The sequence below is a fragment of the Rattus norvegicus genome, chromosome 9, assembly GCF_021556685.1.
Source record: "Rattus norvegicus strain SHRSP/BbbUtx chromosome 9, alternate assembly SHRSP_T2T, whole genome shotgun sequence".
Lineage (NCBI taxonomy): Eukaryota > Metazoa > Chordata > Mammalia > Rodentia > Muridae > Rattus > Rattus norvegicus.
The window spans coordinates 101,949,494-101,966,783 of record NC_141542.1 but is presented as its reverse complement, the minus strand read 5'-3'; the positions used below and the strand labels follow the sequence as shown (position 1 = coordinate 101,966,783).

At 46.4% G+C, this 17,290-nt stretch overlaps 1 protein-coding gene across 24 annotated transcripts in view; it reads right to left on the bottom strand.

Annotated features, from left to right (window-relative positions):
• Positions 1–17,290, bottom strand: part of Armc9 (armadillo repeat containing 9) — a 125,705-nt gene that overhangs the window by 72,748 nt on the left and 35,667 nt on the right. For all 24 annotated transcript variants that reach the window (XR_015628588.1, XR_015628590.1, XR_015628589.1 and 21 more), the window contains 7 exon segments: positions 17,101–17,135; positions 13,830–13,941; positions 11,366–11,458; positions 5,809–5,899; positions 4,098–4,221; positions 2,199–2,338; positions 697–773 (listed from right to left, as the gene is read on the bottom strand). Coding sequence is in view for 17 of the 24 variants with exons in the window: in NM_001398574.1 (NP_001385503.1) it covers positions 697–773; positions 2,199–2,338; positions 4,098–4,221; positions 5,809–5,899; positions 11,366–11,458; positions 13,830–13,941; positions 17,101–17,135 (672 nt within the window). In the remaining 7 variants the exon portion in view is untranslated.

The following is a 17,290-nucleotide window of genomic DNA, read 5'->3' as shown; positions in this document are numbered from 1 at the left end:
GGGAAGGTTGTCAACAATGAGCCCTAGGTTGCAATATCTCTTATGCAAATTAAGTTTGCACAAACAAACCACCAGAGCTACTTTGAAGGCACGAACAGTAGAGGGCACAGGGGTAAGAATGCAGCCAGGATACATGATATCAGAAAGTATGGTAGGACAAGGACCTGGCTGGTTCAGTGGGAGCAGAGCACTAGAAAATAAGGCATGAGATGTTAGAAGCTATACAAGATGTAATCACTTACAAAATGGCCAGAGGAGGGTTTGGGAGACAGCTCAGAATGGATAGGATGCTTGCTATGCAGGCAGAGTGTCCTGAGTTCAGAGCAAACCCATAAAAGCTGGGAAGGTATGGTGGTGCCTATAAAGAAGCACTTGGGAGGCAGAGACTAGGGGTCATCAGGGCTGCCAGACTAGCTGAACAGGAAAGCTCTGGGTTCTGTGCTCTCATGGTTCTTGCCTTAGTTAATAAAGTAGAAAACAATCAAGGAACCCAACATGAAAACCAGGCCTTCATGGACACACACACACACACACACACACACACACACACACACACACACACACACACTCTCAAAACCAGGAAGGAATATAGGTCTACTGCAGCAACAGCCCAACAGCCCCTTGTGTAAGAGGTCACAAGCACCCAGGTCATCACTATAGTCCCCACTCCACCACAGGGGCCAGAAGCCTGAGTACCTCATGGTTTTCATGGCCAAGGAGATCCGAAAGAACTTTCAGCATGAGTCCTGCCACCTTAGCACACATGTTCTTTCCTGTGGGAAGCAAGGCGATGTAAAATGAATGTCAGAAGGTGAGCACCAGCCATGTGACCTTGAGCTGGTCCCTTATGTCACTGAGGCCTCGGTTCTCTCCTTTTTAAAATGGATTATTATGTGGTGGGTTTGGTGGTACATGTTTATAATCCAGGGGGATCTCTGAACTGGAGACCAGCCTGGTATACATAGGGAGCTCCAGGACAGCCAGGGCTACAGAGAAAGACCCAGTCTCAAACAGACTAAAATAGAGTATTAGCATCTGCTCCAAAGAGAGTTGCAAAGTTAAGTAAGCCCACATAAACTAAGAACTCAGAAGCTGGTAGTGGTCCTGAGGACAGTCAGAGTATGATGGGCTAGGTGGACATTCTTATCACCAAAGACATCACCACACTGCAAGCAAGCTGATGACAGGGAAAGGTGGCTGGGATCTGACAAGCATGCTGACAGCTGGGGCTTCCACACAGACTATTCCTAGAGCAGAGGGCTGAGCAGCAGCACATGCTCGGCTCACAACAGGACCCTGAGGTGGGAACTGCTGTCGAGCAACTGCACCATCCGGCTTCTTGCCCTCCTTTCTCACAGACCCTAGGGGATGGAGGCAGCCCAGCTGGAAAGCATCATCTAAGACATCTCCTAGGCAGGTGACAGAGTGTCTGAGAGGGCTGATGTGTGTATTCAGAAGCTAAAACTCCCATCTCCATTGAGTAGGTAAGTATTTTGGTTTGCTTGTGGGGGAGGGGGTTGCATTTGCTCTTGTTTTTGAGGCAAGGTCTCAGGCAGCCCAACTAGCCTCCAACTTGTACAGCCAAGGAGGACTTTAAATTCCTGATCCACCTGCCTCTGCCCTCTGAGTGCTGGGGTTTGAAGCAGGCACCATCATGCCTAGTTTGTGTGGTGCTGGGGATTGTGCATGCTAGGCAGGCATCCACGGAGCTACATCCCAATGGGTGGGCAGCAGTTTGTGGTGCCATGTGAACTTCCATCTCCAGGAGATGGAGAATAATGAGCAGGCAGCATGATTTAATGTCACCGCTTCTGCCACCAACTTAATCCCAGAGGCTGCTGGGAGGACACCTCTGTCTTCAGTGGCAGGGATCATAACACTTGCTTTGTTTGAAAAGTGCAACCAAGATGAGACAAGATGGGAACGGAGTTCCTTTCCCCTCCAGAAGGGCACTGCATACATACAAAGCTTTCCATGGTTAACCCAGTGTGCTGGCTTCAAGGGACTCCTAGCTTCATAGCTAGCTAGAAATGCTTTACTCAGCCCTGTCCTAAATTGTCCTGGAGGGAGACAGAAAGCAAGCTCTACTGGACTCAGTGGGGATGTAGACACGTGGGCAGGTCTCTGCCTATCTGTGCTCCACACCAGGGAGTGTGGATGTGGGTATGGGTGTGGGTGGATTACTGGGGGCTGTGAACCTGCACTTCGGAGACAGAGATTCATGAGCAAAGCCACAGAGTACTCCAGTGTGTAGTCGGACAGGCAGTCGGGCTCTTTCAGTAGGTCAATCAGCCAGAAGATGAGGCCATCTCGAATCATCGCCGTCTGCAGAGGCCGCCTAAGAGGAACAACCTTATTAGATGAACTAGCTGGCAAGAGTCTTCTCATGGCCGAGCGGCCCACGGTGCAAATAGGGGTCAAATGGAGCTAAGAAAAACAGACTCTGGGGAACAGCCATTGTGAAGCCCATTCAACGGGGACAATAAAAATCCTTTACCTTTTAAGGACACAATAGTTTAATGAAAAATTGAGCAGTAAGAGGGCCTCCCACTTTGAAAAACTCTTTGTCAATGTCTAAAATTAGCAGACTGCTACTTCAAATATGTAAATGTTGTCAACAGCTTTGGTTTGCTTGACCTAGGCAACTTCTCACAGAAATACTACTTTGAAACAATCAATTTGGGGTGGAAGACTTGAGTGATTACATCTTATATGATTCCATGAACTGGACATGCACAAGACAGGTAGAGCTACAGAAGGGATATTGGTGACTGTCTAGGGCAGGGAGTGGAATGAGAATGACAACAGTTAGTGGGAGACTTCTTTCTGTGGTAATAGAAACGCTTTAAGGACTGGTGAGACAGCTTGATGGGTAAGGGAACCTGCAGCCAAGCCTGATGACCTGAGTCATCCCTGCACCCCACATGATGGAGGAGAGAACAGACCCCTCAAATCATCCTCTGACCATCACAGTATACACATATAAGTAAGTAAATGTGAAATATGCCTTACAGTTAGGTTGTGATGGCTGCAGAACTCTTCAAACTTGTGAAAACCATGCTTGTCCATGTGTGATGGGGACTTTGGGGGCTGGAGGGATGGCTCAGCCATAAAGCACTTGTTGATTTTGCAGAAGATCTATGTTCAGTCTCAGGACCAACATCATGGTTCAGATCCATATGTAACCCGTTTTAGGGAATCAGATGCCCTCCAATATGTGTAGCACCAGTCACATACATGTTGCACAAACATGCACACAGGCAGAACTGGCTTATGCAAAAAATAAAATTATTTATTTTGGAAATAATGTTCCACTCCGCAGCCTTAGCTGGCTGGGACTCATTATGTAGACCGTGCTGGCCTCAAACTCATACAGCTCTACCTGCCTCTGCCTCTCATTAGAACACCTAAGCTATTCTAAGACCACACTAGATCTGGTACAAAATGAACGAGAGGAGTTGAAGAGATGGTTCAGTGGTTAAGAGCGCCTGATGCTCTTCCAGAGGACCTGGGTTCAGTTCCCAGCTACTACATGATAGCTCACAGTCATCTGTAACTCCAGTTACAGGTGCCTCTGAGGACACATATACATATACATACAATCAGGCAAAATACTTATACACATAACATATTTAAAAAGAAATACTTTTTTTAAAAAGGCATGTGACATTTAAGTTCCAAGTCATGCCTGGTCTGGGCCAAGACTCCCACAGAACTACTGGTCACATGACATATAATGGGAAGCAGCTTCACTATGGGGTTACCCCTAAGCCAAGCACCTGGCTGGCACTAATGGCCCAATACTAGCTAGAAGAAGGCAACGGTACATTCACTGTACTGTCTTCCTCTATCCCCCACAGCCTTGAACAGCAGAGCTTAGATCAGAGAGAAGTTTCCACTATAGTCTGGAAAGTCATCTGACTCCTAAGTGTTAGCAGAAAGATGCCATGTGCATCCCATGACGTCATGAGAATTGAGTAATAAGTGAGTGGTGGTTCAACAACAACATCAACAAAACCAACAACAACAACACACACGCACGCACACACACCAGCCTGAGCTCAAAGTCAGAGCCTGACCAATGGGATGGCCCTCACCTGAGGCTGAACTTCTGCAAGGCCCCGAGGACATTCTCACGCGTGATGACATCCTTGTCTTCCTCCTTCAGCCTTCCCTCCAGCATCCGTAGCACCTTTGTGTTCTGGGCCAGGTAGAGGCGACCTAACAATGTGCCAGAGATGAACATAGGAAAGATGAAAGGACTAAGAAGATGTGTGCCAAGGCCACTCTCTAGTAAAGCTCTACACAGGGTACACTAGAAAGTTCTAGAGGAAACCATTAAAGTGTGGTTTTTTCTGAGTCACGTGTGGTGGTACATGCCTGAAATTTCAGTACTTAGAGAGCCAAGGCAGAAGGATTGCAGGTTTGTGACCAGGTTAGTACACACACAGGGGGATCCTGTCTCGGAACAGCTTACTCAATCAGTGATAGATTGATGGAATAACCAATAGAAAGTCTTTCTTCCTGTGAGCTGAACATAAGCCACTGTCACGGTGTGCGACATCTAACCCTGAAGGACCTCCAAGGAGAAAAGAGGAGCTGTGTGTGAGCCCCTGGCCTTCACAGAGAGGTAGCGAATAAATGCTTCTGCCACCCTCTGCTGTTCCTTCTAGACATGCTCAGGGCCTGATGGAGGCCCTACCTGGGACACCTTAATAAGTATAAAGGCACTACTAACCTTTTGCAGGTTTCTGCATTGACAGATAGTAATTTTAAACAGGATTATTAGATGAATAGATCTCAGTGCATATGCTAGCTTGTAATAATTGTTTGCCAAATGAACAGAGTAATGAATTAAATAAACTTGTTGAGTATCATGCATTCACAACCTGAAAACTCTTTTTATTCACATTAAAAATACCTCAAATGGGGCTGGGTGTGGTGGCATACAATTGAGTTTTCAAACAAATAAGAATCTAAGGAAACTATGCTGGGAATGTGTGAAATGGATACATCTGTGAATTGGGGAGTGTGGGTGTGGGATATACATGGAGGGCAATTTTCAGATGTCAGTTTTTTCCTTCCACCATATTCTGAAGCAGGCTCTCTCTTGTTCCGGTACAGTGCTGTCCCACAAACAATTCTGTCTCAGCCTCCCAGCTCACCCTAGGATGCTGGGATCCACATCTGACATGCTAGTGGGTCCTAGGGATCACGTCACCAGGCATAAGCAAGAGCTTTTACTAGCTGAGCTGTGTCACTTCGTAAGGGCCCTGTATTGAGGTCTGGTCTTTTGCTATGTGTTATAATGCAAAGTGCAGGCCCCCAAGACCAGAGAGGAGAGTCTGGCCTAGATGTGAGTGATGCTGTGTGACCTTGCCCCCGAGTTGTTTCTGATTGGTAAATAAAGACGCCTACTGCTTAGAGCTGAGCAGAACTGAGATAGGCTGTGCTTGGTGTTCCACAGGGACAATGTTTTATTATTTATTTTTATATATTTCGAATCCTAGAATAAGCTTTACTTATTTCACCAAGCTTATATTGGCAACTAGGAATTATAAAAAATAGTATTACCTATCATGCAGTTAAAAACAATTTAAATACAAGTTATAAAATCTTATATAAAATAAACTCCAAAGGCAAGAAAATTTGCTCTGAAACTTAGGCATAAGAATTAATTTTCTCAAGATATGTTAGAAATAAAATGGGGAGACATGGGCTACTTTAAGCAGTCCTGGAAAACACTCATTTTACAGGGATGCCGGGTGGCTTTGCCAGGGTTGCTCTGCTTAGGAAAAGACATCTCACCTTCAGCCAGGGATGCCAGGGCGTTGACGAGCCTGGCCATGTACTGCCGCACAGCCTCGCTCTTGGAGTGCAGGAGTTGCAACACACTCCTCTGCAGGGAACAACCGATGAGAGAGAGAGAGAGAGAGAGAGAGAGAGAGAGAGAGAGAGAGAGAGAGAGAGAGAGAGAAACAGGTTAGGAGGTGGGGAAGGGAAAGATGCCCCTCTGCCTGGTTGGCCACACAGTACACCCGCAACCAGAACAGCAGGGTGCCTCTGGCTGCTACAGTTGCTGGCTTTCCAGATGAGAGAAACACATTTAATTCAGCCCCCTTCAAACATGACAGGACTATAGTAAATGGACTTTTTATTTTTTTTTTATTTTCCTTTTCTTTTTTTCGGAGCTGGGGACCAAACCCAGGGCCTTGCGCTTGCTAGGCAAGCGCTCTACCACTGAGCTAAATCCCCAGCCCCAAATGGACTTTTTAAAAAGGCACAAATCCTGAAGAACTGACTAAATACCGTAAGAAATGTTAATAGCACAGTTCCAGAAATAGGACACAGGCCCTGAGATCAATCACATGACAATACTGGGCAAGGACAAAGCCCCAGAGTTCTACCACTCATTCCTCAAAAGGTGGAGATCGATGGACAAAGCCGGGGACAGTACAGACAGACAAAAGACAGAAACAAAGCGACTACAGGGCATTGTGCTACCCCTGTGACCTCCCAGCACAGGGGCAGGGAGGGAGTATTATCCTAAGAGGGTAGCAGAGTGTCTCAGCCTTGGGCACACCAGGTCCACACCAGCAGGAAGTTGTTGGAAAACACAGAGAGGAAGTCAGAGTGAAAGCGCAGGCTCGTCAGCCCAGCACCTGGGAGGCAAGAGTGGACAATCTCCACTTTGAGGTCAGCCTAGGCTATAGCAAAACCCTCTCGAAAACCAATGGCTGCAAGGCTGGAGGGACAGCCCAGCAGCTGAGAGCACTTGCTGCTCTTGCAGAGAACCAGAGTTGAGTTCCTAGCACGCATATGCCAGCTATCAACCATGAACAACTTCAATTCCAGGGGATCCAATGCCCTCTTCTAACCTCCTCAGACAGCATACACATGGTGCATATACATACTGGCAGACACACACACAAATAAAAACAATAAAATCTAAAAACAAACAAACAAACAAAAAAACAGTAGCCATAATGTAACTTAGCAGTAGTGTGTATTCAGAAGCACTGTGTTCAGAGAGGAGGAGGCTGGAGAGAGAACACCAGTTCAGGAGAGATGAGCCAGGAAGAGTTAACAGCAGTTTGGAGAAGTGAGGCGCCTGAACGGTAGCCCATACCTGACACAGAGGACTCCGACTGAACCAGGTTGAATAAAAGGGCTATGTGCCACCCTCAAGATGCCAACTGTCTTTGTATCATCTTTATTTAGGCAAATTTCCTCTGTAGCATAACAGTACAGAGAACTTACAGGTCACCAGGGTATAGCCAGAGAGAATTCACTGTGAGCATGTAGTTAAGAGGTAACCAAGTCCAGAAGCAACATTTCCACAGCCCAGGGGACAACCTTCCAAACAGCTCTCTCTTGGCCTCTAACATGCATTAACTCTTAACCTGGGTTTTGTTGGTGTGTTGGTGTGTGTGTGTGTGTGTGTGTCTTAGGTTTCTATTCCTGCACAAACATCGTGACCAAGAAGCAAGTTGGGGAGGAAAGGGTTTATTCAGCTTACACTTCCACATTGCTGTTCATCACCAAAGGAGGTCAGGACAGGAACTCAAGCAGGTCAGGAAGCAGGAGCTGATGCAGAGGCCATGGAGGGATGTTACTTACTGGCTTGCTTCCCCTGGCTTGCTCAGCTTATAGAACCCAGGACCACCAGCCCAAGGATAGCACCTCCCACAAGGGGCTGGGCCCTCCCTTCTTAATCACTAATTGAGAAAATGCCTTACAGCTGGGTCTCATGGAGGCATTTCCTCAAGGGAGGCTTTTTTCTCTGAAAACTTCAGCTTGTGTCAAGTTGACACACAAAGCCAGCCAGTACAATTAACCCCTTGTCAACTTTTCACACAAGCACATCACTATTGAGCCTCAATCTCTTACTTACTTATTCATCCCCAAGATCTAAATAACTCTAAGAGTCCCACGGTCTTTACAAATTCTTACATATTAAAATTTCAATCCCTTTAAAATATCCAATCTCTTATAATTCAAAGTCTCTTAACTGTGGGCTCCACTAAAATATTTTCTTCCTTCAAGAGGGAAAAATATTGGGACACAGTCACAACCAAAAGTGAAATCAAACTCTAACTGTCCAATGTCTGGGATCCACTCACAATCTTATGGGCTCCTCCAAGGGCTTGGGTCATTTCTCCAGCTCTGCCCTTTGTAGCACACACCTTGTCTTCTAGGCTCCAGATGCCTGTACTCTGCTGCTGCTGCTGTTCTTGTTGGTCATCTCATGGTACTGGCATCTCCAAAATATTGCTATCTTCCGCTGCAACTTGGCTTCACCAATAGCCTCTCATAGGCTCTCTTCATGGTGCCAGGCCTCAACTCCTTTGCATGACTCCTTCAGTCCTGGGTCATCAACTGCAACTGAGGATACACCTTCACCAATGGCCTTCCATGGCCTCTCTCAGTGCTGAGCCTCAGCTGCTCTTCATGACCCCTTCATTCCTTCAAAACCTGTACCACCTGGGTGACTCTTACACATTACCAAGTACAGCTGCAATATGGGGTACAATCTTGGCTATCTCTGGAACATAGCCCCTTTGTGCTCTCAGAAAACACTTTCCAGAAGATTTCACCTCAATGATGCTTGTTTCTTCTGAATCACCACTAATTTCTTAGCTCCAGCTGACCAGAATCAATAGTCCCAGTAATGCAAAGGTCTCACTTTAGTAGTTCTGGTATCTCGTTAATCACAGCTGATTCGTCAGCCCGAGCTAACCAAAACCACAGAATAGTCAGAATCAAAATAGCTACAGCCCAGAAAAGAGTCTTTAATCTTCCCTCTGAAATTTCACAAGCCAGGCCTCCATCTTTTGCACTGTTTTCAACATTATTTTCCAAGATCCTACAGAACATCCCACAGAACTCTTAACATCTCAATGGCTCTTCTAGCTCAAAGTTCCAAGTCCTTCCACAGTCCTCCCAAAAACATGGTCAGCTTGTCACAGGGATACCACGCTGTGTTGGTACCAATTTGTCTTAGTCAGGGTTTCTATTCCTGCACATGACCACGAAGCAAGTTGGGGAGGAAAGGGTTTATTCAGCTTACACTTCCACATTGCTGTTCATCACCAAAGGAAGTCAGGACTGGAACTCATGTAGGTCAGGAAGCAGGAGCTGATGCAGAAGCCATGGACGGATGTTACTTACTAGTTTGCTTCCCCTGGCTTGCTCAGCCTGCTTTCTTACAGAACCCAAGACCACCAGCCCAGGGATGGCACCACCCACAATGAGCTGTGCCCTCCCCTCTTTATCACTAATTGAGAAAATGCCTTACAGCTGGGTCTCATGGAGACCTTTTCTCAAGGGAGGCTCCTTTCTCTGTGATAACTTCAGCTTGTGTCAGGTTGACAAGACCAATCTCACAATATGTGGAGATTAGTTCTAACTGTCAACTGTCACTGGAGAAGAGTCTCAATGTAGTGCTTCTAGATCAGGCTGCCCTCTGGGAGTGCCTATGGGGAATATCTTGATTTATGTGGAGAGACCCATTTCAAGTATGGGCAGGCCCAGCTCCTGAACAGGAGGTCCCAAGCTCTGAGGGTGACAAGGGTGAGCTGAGCCCAAGCCTGCATCCTTTTTCTCTGTGGACACTACCAGCTGCTCCACACTGCTGCTGCCTGGATTGGCTGGATGGCAGTACCCAGGCATGTACATAATGCACTTACATATGTGTAGGTGAAACACTCATACACACAAAGTAAAACATACACACAAAATAAACAAATCTCTTTTTTTAAAGATGGGTTAGATGGTTAGGCATGCTGGTATACTCTGGAGACAGGCACTCTGTTTGAGGCTAGCCTGGTCTATATACTAAGTTCCAGGGCTACAAAGTAGAATCCTATCTCAAAACAAAAAACATCCCACCCCACCTCCAAAAACAGCTAAGATGGTAATTTTCATTTTCCTATTTTTCTAAAAATTATATTATAATTTTTTTCTTTTTCTTTTTTTCGGAGCTGGGGACCGAACCCAGGGCCTTGCACTTCCTAGGCAAGTGCTCTACCACTGAGCTAAATCCCCAACCCCTATAATTTCTTTTAAAGTTGGGATGGTGACTATTTTACTTTCTCTTTTCCTTTTTTCTTTTGACACATGACCTACATAGCCTTGGCTAGCTTGGACTTTTGCCTCCTTCAGCCTGGGATTAATGGTGCACTTGGCTTATTCGCTATTTCTTTAAGAAAGGAAAGGGGTTGCAGCCTAGAAACTTCTAATGTGCTGAAAAGTTCTCCTTCTTCTGTCTTTGGTTATGAGCCTGACCTGTAACAGCTGAGCCATCTCTCCAGCACAAGTTTTGTTTTTATTTTGTTTTGCTTTGAAGACAGGATCTCTCTGTGCAGCCCTGGCTGTCCTGGAACTCTCTCTGTAGACCAGGCTGGCCTCAGACTTAAGAGATTCACCTGCCTCTGCCTCTCGAGTGCTGGGATTAAAGCCTGGAACCACCCCTGCCTGCTGTAAAATCTTAATGAGATCTTCAAGTTGGCAATGCTACACCCTAAATTTGAGAACTACTAAAGAAGGAATAACTAGCCAGACAGCGCAATTTCCCTTCTGAACAGGCCAAGCCACTTTGGTGTCATGACAACCCGGCATTAGTGTTACCAAGGAGTCATCCTACCCTGCAAGTTCTTTGATAATTTCAGAGAACTCTAAACCATCCCCTCTTAAAAGAAGCAAGAAAATAAATAAATGAATGAATAAATAAATAAATAGCTAAATAACTAAATAACTAGAAAGGAAGCAGGGCTGAGGGTGAACTCGGTGGGTAGGGGTCTTGTCTAGTAGCGCATTTGCAAAGCCCCGACTTCCATCCCCAAGACCCCATGTGAGCCAGGTCCAGGCAACAAACCTCCAATCCCAGCATTCGGCTGTAAATGCAGGAAGATCAGATGGTCAAGGCCATCTCCAGCCTTCACAGTAATTTGAAGTCAGCCTGGACACTGTGAGACCCTAACACCAACACCAAAACCAAACCAAAACACCAAGACACCAAATAACATAGTGGGTTTGAAGGAATTAATCTTTCCGGGGCTACAGAGATTGTAGCATTTGACAAAGCTCTCTATTGCAACAGCAGCCATGAACTCTCCAAATGGACCATCATTCAAGTGGGAGGAGGAAAGGGAAACTAACAGAAAAGGGGCAGAGGCCATCAGGCCACCTGGCTTGTTTGGGACTCTTCTCCAGAACTGAAGTAGAAGTAGGTCAAGAGATGAACAGACACTCAAGCAGCTGATAGGAAATGCCGGGCGAGCACAGCACACACAGTGATAGAGAAACCAAAGCCTCACGTCTGCTAAGCCCTCCTACCACGGAAGGCCTGGCACCTCTTACTCACCTGGTTGTGGCTGTGACAATCCAAGAGGTCATTGCTGATGTAGGCTTGCAGGACTGTCTCCCTCTGCTCTCCGGGATGGGATGTGGTCAAGCGCTACAAAGAAAAACAAAAGCACGAATTCCTACCTAGGAAGAGTTGGGTCCTGAAAATTGAGCAGACGGTCAACCAGCGGGGCAGATAGTGAGTGAGTGTGAGTGAGTGTGTGTGTGTGTGTGTGTGCATACGTGCTCGTGTGTGTTTGAGGGTGTGGTCTAGCTCAGAGAGTGGGGTTCAGGCTACCTGTAGAAAGCTCTTAATGACCCTTTGCTAGAGACTCATAAGCAATGGGTAATGGGTTCGGGAGGCAGACGGGAGAGAGGCTGGCTTGCTGGTTGGAGTATGGGAGGGCATTCAATCTGTTATGTTGCTCTAGGAATTCATGTATATCCACAAGGGAAGAATTTTGGTGGGAAGTATGTAGCCCCACAGTAATTCCCCAAGTGGCATTTTTGGCACAGTCCTGCTAGTCCTTTCTTTAGTGGAGAGCTGGTCAGTTAGCAGCTCTTCCCTCCCTCAGAAGGCCTCTCCTCTTCCTGTCTTTGTGTCTACTGGCTCTGGCCTGGCCTTTGCCCATGCTGCACGTGGCAGTCTGTGTTAGGACAGGAGAGAGCTGTGACATGAGCAAATGCACTCACTTTTCAGGGAAAATAAACACCCAGAGGTTCAGAATCTGCTTCTGCCTAAGGGCAATGTGATGTGTTTGGCACATCCTGGTTTGTAGCATGGGCAAAGGCCAGGCCAGAGCCAATAGACACCACAGAGGAGGAAGGAGAGGCTTTTAGTGGGAGGGAGAAACTGCTAGCTGACCGGATCACAACAGAAGACTGCTGTAGGTTGCTAAAGGACTCTGCTGAAAATGTCACATGGGGGAATTAACTATGGCACCATGAAGCTGGATGGGGAACTGGAGAGAAACAAAGGCAAAGCAAGTCATCGTACACCTGCATCGTAATCTTTCCTGACTATCTGGAGAAAGTGCAGTTATCTCCCTAAGGGAGGCCCTTTCTCAGCAAGAGGCCCAGGGAGTGTACAGGCTGAGACGCAGCTGGGTAGCAAACTCGGGCAAGCAGGGTGAGTGTGGTAACATGAGTAGACACAAGCAAACCAGGGGCGCGCAGCCCTGGATGGCCACTGCCCACCCACCTGGTCAACAGGTCACTACAACCAGAGACCACAGGGCTCTCCCCCTGAGCCCCCTGTATTCCTCACAGTTCCCAGTGAGGCCAGGCCAGGATGCACCACCAGTTGCTAAGTACCATGAGGACTACAGCTACTCAGGGGTGGTAATGTTGCTTTAAGGTCCCAGGGTTTTCTGAACTATGGGGATCCACAAAAGAGCCTGACACTACTCTGGGGTGAGTTAGAAAGGATTGTTTGGTGACAGGCTTTGGTGAATAATTCTCAAAGTGTGGTTCAGAGAACTCTTGGCATCCCCAAAACTCTTTCATGGGATCAGAGGGAACACGTGTATTTTCACACTAACAAGATGGGTTCTGCCATATCCTTTTTTTTTTTTTTTTTTTTTGGTTCTTTTTTTCAGAGCTGGGGACCGAACCCAGGGCCTTGCGCTTCCTAGGTAAGCGCTCTACCACTGAGCTAAATCCCCAGCCCCATTCTGCCATATCCTTGATCAGAGACTGGTAAGTCTCCCAGAGCAGACCCTGAGGACAGGCACAAAGATGCACAACACTGATGTTCCTCTCACTCACTTTGTTGTCTGGGAAACAACTATTGTTATTTATGCTAACATGCCATTTATTTATTCTACAGGGAATGACAAATATTTAAGTTTTCTGTCTTAATTTTCTAATACTGTTAAGATAAAATTCATACAAACAAAAATTTTCAGGGTCCTCAATAACTTAAAAATGTAGAGGGGTCTGGAATGATTGAAAATTGACCCAAGCTGCAAGTGGTCAACGCAGACTGAGGAGGAACAGGAACCCAGATGAGGCCTGTAGGTGTTTGTCCTGAGGCCTACCCAGTGTGGCTATTGACCAGTATTTATTCCCAGGGTTCTCTGGAGTTGTGACTGGCTGGGCTTGCCCATACTCTAACTGCAATGCAGGCCCCGACACACATGAAGGCAACGGTAACTGATGACAATATAGAATGTGCCACAATGGGGCCAAGGCCTTACTATGTAGCCCTGGCTGGCCCAGCTCCTGCTGTGTAGAGCAGGCTGGCCCTGAATTTATACAACTCTAGCTCCCTCTGCCCTCTGTGAGCTGGAGTAGAGGCATGTGCTCCCATACTTGGAGGAGTGGCTTTTGACCTCAGGTCCTGGTGATGGCAGGTAGCAGAAAGGGATTCTTTGGAACAGGGGTTATGAGACACCAGCCAAGTTACCAGGTTGCCAGCCAAGAAAAGCAGTGCTGGCATTTTGTCTGTTTTTTGTTTTTAACTTCAAGGGGAAGGTACCTACCCAGCGCAGAGCCTGCAACAAGAAGGCTTTTAAGCGGTCACTCCCCCAAATCAAATCCTTCTTCAGCTTCTCATAATCCAGGGAGGGCAGTAATGGGACATCCTTCAACTTCCTGTTCAGTACCGCAAGTTCAAAGAGAAAAAAAGGCAAAGGGCATCTCATGACATCTCCTGTGTGCGCGTCCAGACACCTGCTTAGACTGAGGAAACTGCCACCCAGCTCGGCTCCCAGAATCCCAGTGTCCAGACCCCCACCCAGCCTCGACCACGTCAGCTCTGCCTGTAATGCAGGATGGATTTGATGAGGCTAAATTTAATTCTTCTTAGATTTGGATGACATGCAAATTTTCTGTAATAAGCATGAATTACTTATATAATAAGAAAAAAATTACATACTAGGTTTGTTTTAGTTTCTCACTGTGTGGCCCAGGCTGACCCTCCCACCTTGGGCTCTTGATTACAGGCTGTGCACATCAGTCCAACTCCCTAAAGCCACGTGACTTCTTGAGATTGCTAACTGCACAGGGCTTATGTAAAATGCTAACACGGGGAAGTCTTCTCGGGGGATGGAGACCTGGCTCAGCAGCTAAGGGCACTGCTGCTCTTGCAGAGGACACAGGTTCCATTCCTAATACCAATATGGTGGCTCACACCCATCTGTGACTCTAATTTCAGGGAACCCTTAGTAGGAATTCTAGTAGAATTGCTGTATCTGGTTGTTTTCTGGAAGTACTTTGGCCTTGAAGAAATCTTTGTAGAAAACAATGATTGTTTTCTGTTACCTATAGCGTTGTTTTTCTGATGGCTCTATGGCTTGACCTCGGCAAACACTACACTGTAGGGACTCGAGCTGCAGAGGGCCGGATGTTCTTTCAGGAAACACACAGATTAGATTAGGGGCTCTGGGATGAGGAACTAGTTTTTTTTTTTTTTTTTTTTTTGGTTCTTTTTTTCGGAGCTGGGGACCGAACCCAGGGCCTTGCACTTGCTAGGCAAGCGCTCTACCACTGAGCTAAATCCCCAATCCCTGAGGAACTAGTTTTATGCACTCCAAAAACAACTTTTGTGCAACAATAAATACATCTTTGCACGGCTGATCAAGGCTCAGTTCATCAAGGCTGGACCTCCCTGCTGCCTTAAGCCTGAATTACATTCTGGAGTACCTCTCTTTCTTTGACTGTCACATAACGCAGAACACAATACCCTCTTCGGCCTTCTACAAGCTATGCATGTGATGTAAGCTGGGACACACACATACACAAAAATAAATACATTTCAAAAGAGAATTTTTAAATAGTTTTTTACACCTCAAGATTATTATAACAAGCTGGGTATGAAGGTTAATTTGGAGGCTGAGACAGGAGGATCACTGCAAGTTCCATACTAGCCTGGGCTACATCGTAAGTTCTAGGCCAGCCTGGGCTATACAATAAAAAAAAAGTACTATTTTAAAAAATTTAGGGGTTGGGGATTTAGCTCAGTGGCAGAGCGCTTGCCTAGCAAGCGCAAGGCCCTGGGTTCGGTCCCCAGCTCCGAAAAAAAGAACCAAAAAAAAAAAAAAAAAAATTAAAGTGTGGGGTTGGGGATTTAGCTCAGTGGTAGAGTGCTTGCCTAGGAAGCGCAAGGCCCTGGGTTCTGTCCCCAGCTCCGAAAAAAAAGAACCAAAAAAATAAAAAAAATTTAAAGTGTAAACAAGTCCTTGTTCTCCAGAAAACTACTGCGATCGCAAAACCCAGTTTGGCTGTTCCACAACTGGGGCTTCCTCCAGAGGGAAGGGTAAAGAATGGCTCTCGGTGACTGTGCACACTGCCTTGAGGAGGTATGAGTATCCACAGGAGTATTACCAACGGGCCCAGTATTCTTCCACTGATCAAGGAATTGGATCATGCCTCCTCCCATGTTCTCTTAACATCCTCCACAAACCCATTCCTTGTTTGTTTTCTATAGGTGACCCTGCCCTTACATCACTAAGACTGCTAGCCAACATCCAAAGAGTGCTTACAACCACTGTCTAGCAGTGTAGCGGTGCAGTCCCCAGGTCAGACTCACCATCTTCCTCCTGTCAGGCCTGTAGCCCAGTTACTGCCACTCTCTTCCTGCCACAATAAAGAAGCTGAGGGGCAGAGGCAGAGGAAGAGTCCAAGCACCATCGCTGGCAGCCGAGGTGGGATTTCTAACAAGGTTATCCATTGTGCTTATGACAATTGAGCTGTAGTACCTCTAAGTGGCAAGACCAAGGGAGACTCAGGCAGGTGGGCAGGCAGGTTGTGGCCACCTCTGTTTTAGTCATCACACACCATATGCTGGCTTAGAGGTTAACCAGAACCTACTCTAGTGCTTAAGCTAAAGCACTAACCACTTTCAAGCTTCCCACTTCCTCACTGCTGCCACATAGCCAGTGAGGTATGCACGTCACACTTCTGTGGTGACAGCCTAAGTCATCGGAACAGGCAGGCTGGGGAGAGGCAAAGCTATCCTGAGGATGTGGTCATAGCTTGAGCCAGCAGAAGACACAGGACTTAAGACCCTGAAATGGCTGCTGACTATGGAATAATGGATAGAATTAATTACTAGGGCTGGAGAGATGGCTCAGTGGTTAAGAGCACTGACTGCTCTTCCAAAGGTCCTGAGTTCAATTCCCAGCAACCACATGGTGGCTCACAACCATCTGTAATGGGATCTGATGTCCTCTTCTGGTGTGTCTGAAGAAAGTGACTATACTCACATAAATAAAATAAATAAATCTTTTTTTAAAGAAAGAATTAATTTCTAGAGAATACCACAGGAATAAGCCAACAACTTTGTTTTTTGTTTGTTTAGGTTTTTTTTTTGTTTTTGTTTTTTTTGTTTTTTGGGTTTTTTTGCTCTTTCATGCCACATTACAAGAATCCATATTAAAAGATAATTCTGGTTCAGCACAATTTATGATCACTGGTATTTGCTTTCATATCCGCATATAGCTGAATTTTAGCAAGCTCTCCTGAGTTCCAGTTTTACATACAGATGTAACTGGGAGCTGGAGAGATGTCTCCATTGTTCACTCTCCCAGAAAACCTGGGTTTGGTTCCCAGCCCCACACGGTGTCTAACAACCATCTGTAACACCAGTTCTAGGGGATCCAATACCTTCTTTTGGCCTCTGCAGGCACCAGGCATGGAGGTTATATACAGACAGACAGACAGACAGACAAGCAAAACACCCATACACATAAAATAAAAGTAAATACAATTTTAGAACACAATTAATGAAAACTCCAAAAACCCATTACTTACTCAGGTGCCAAGGATGCTCGTAACATGGTTGAGGCCTGAGGGGGCAAAGGAACAAACAGACCATGTTAGACACTGACAATAGAGCATCAGCCCAAGGCCCTTCCAACAGCACATAAGCAGCCATCTGTAAAGTGTTCAGTGTCCTCCGAAGGCGTGTATGATTTTAAAGCCACTTCTTGGAAGGATACAC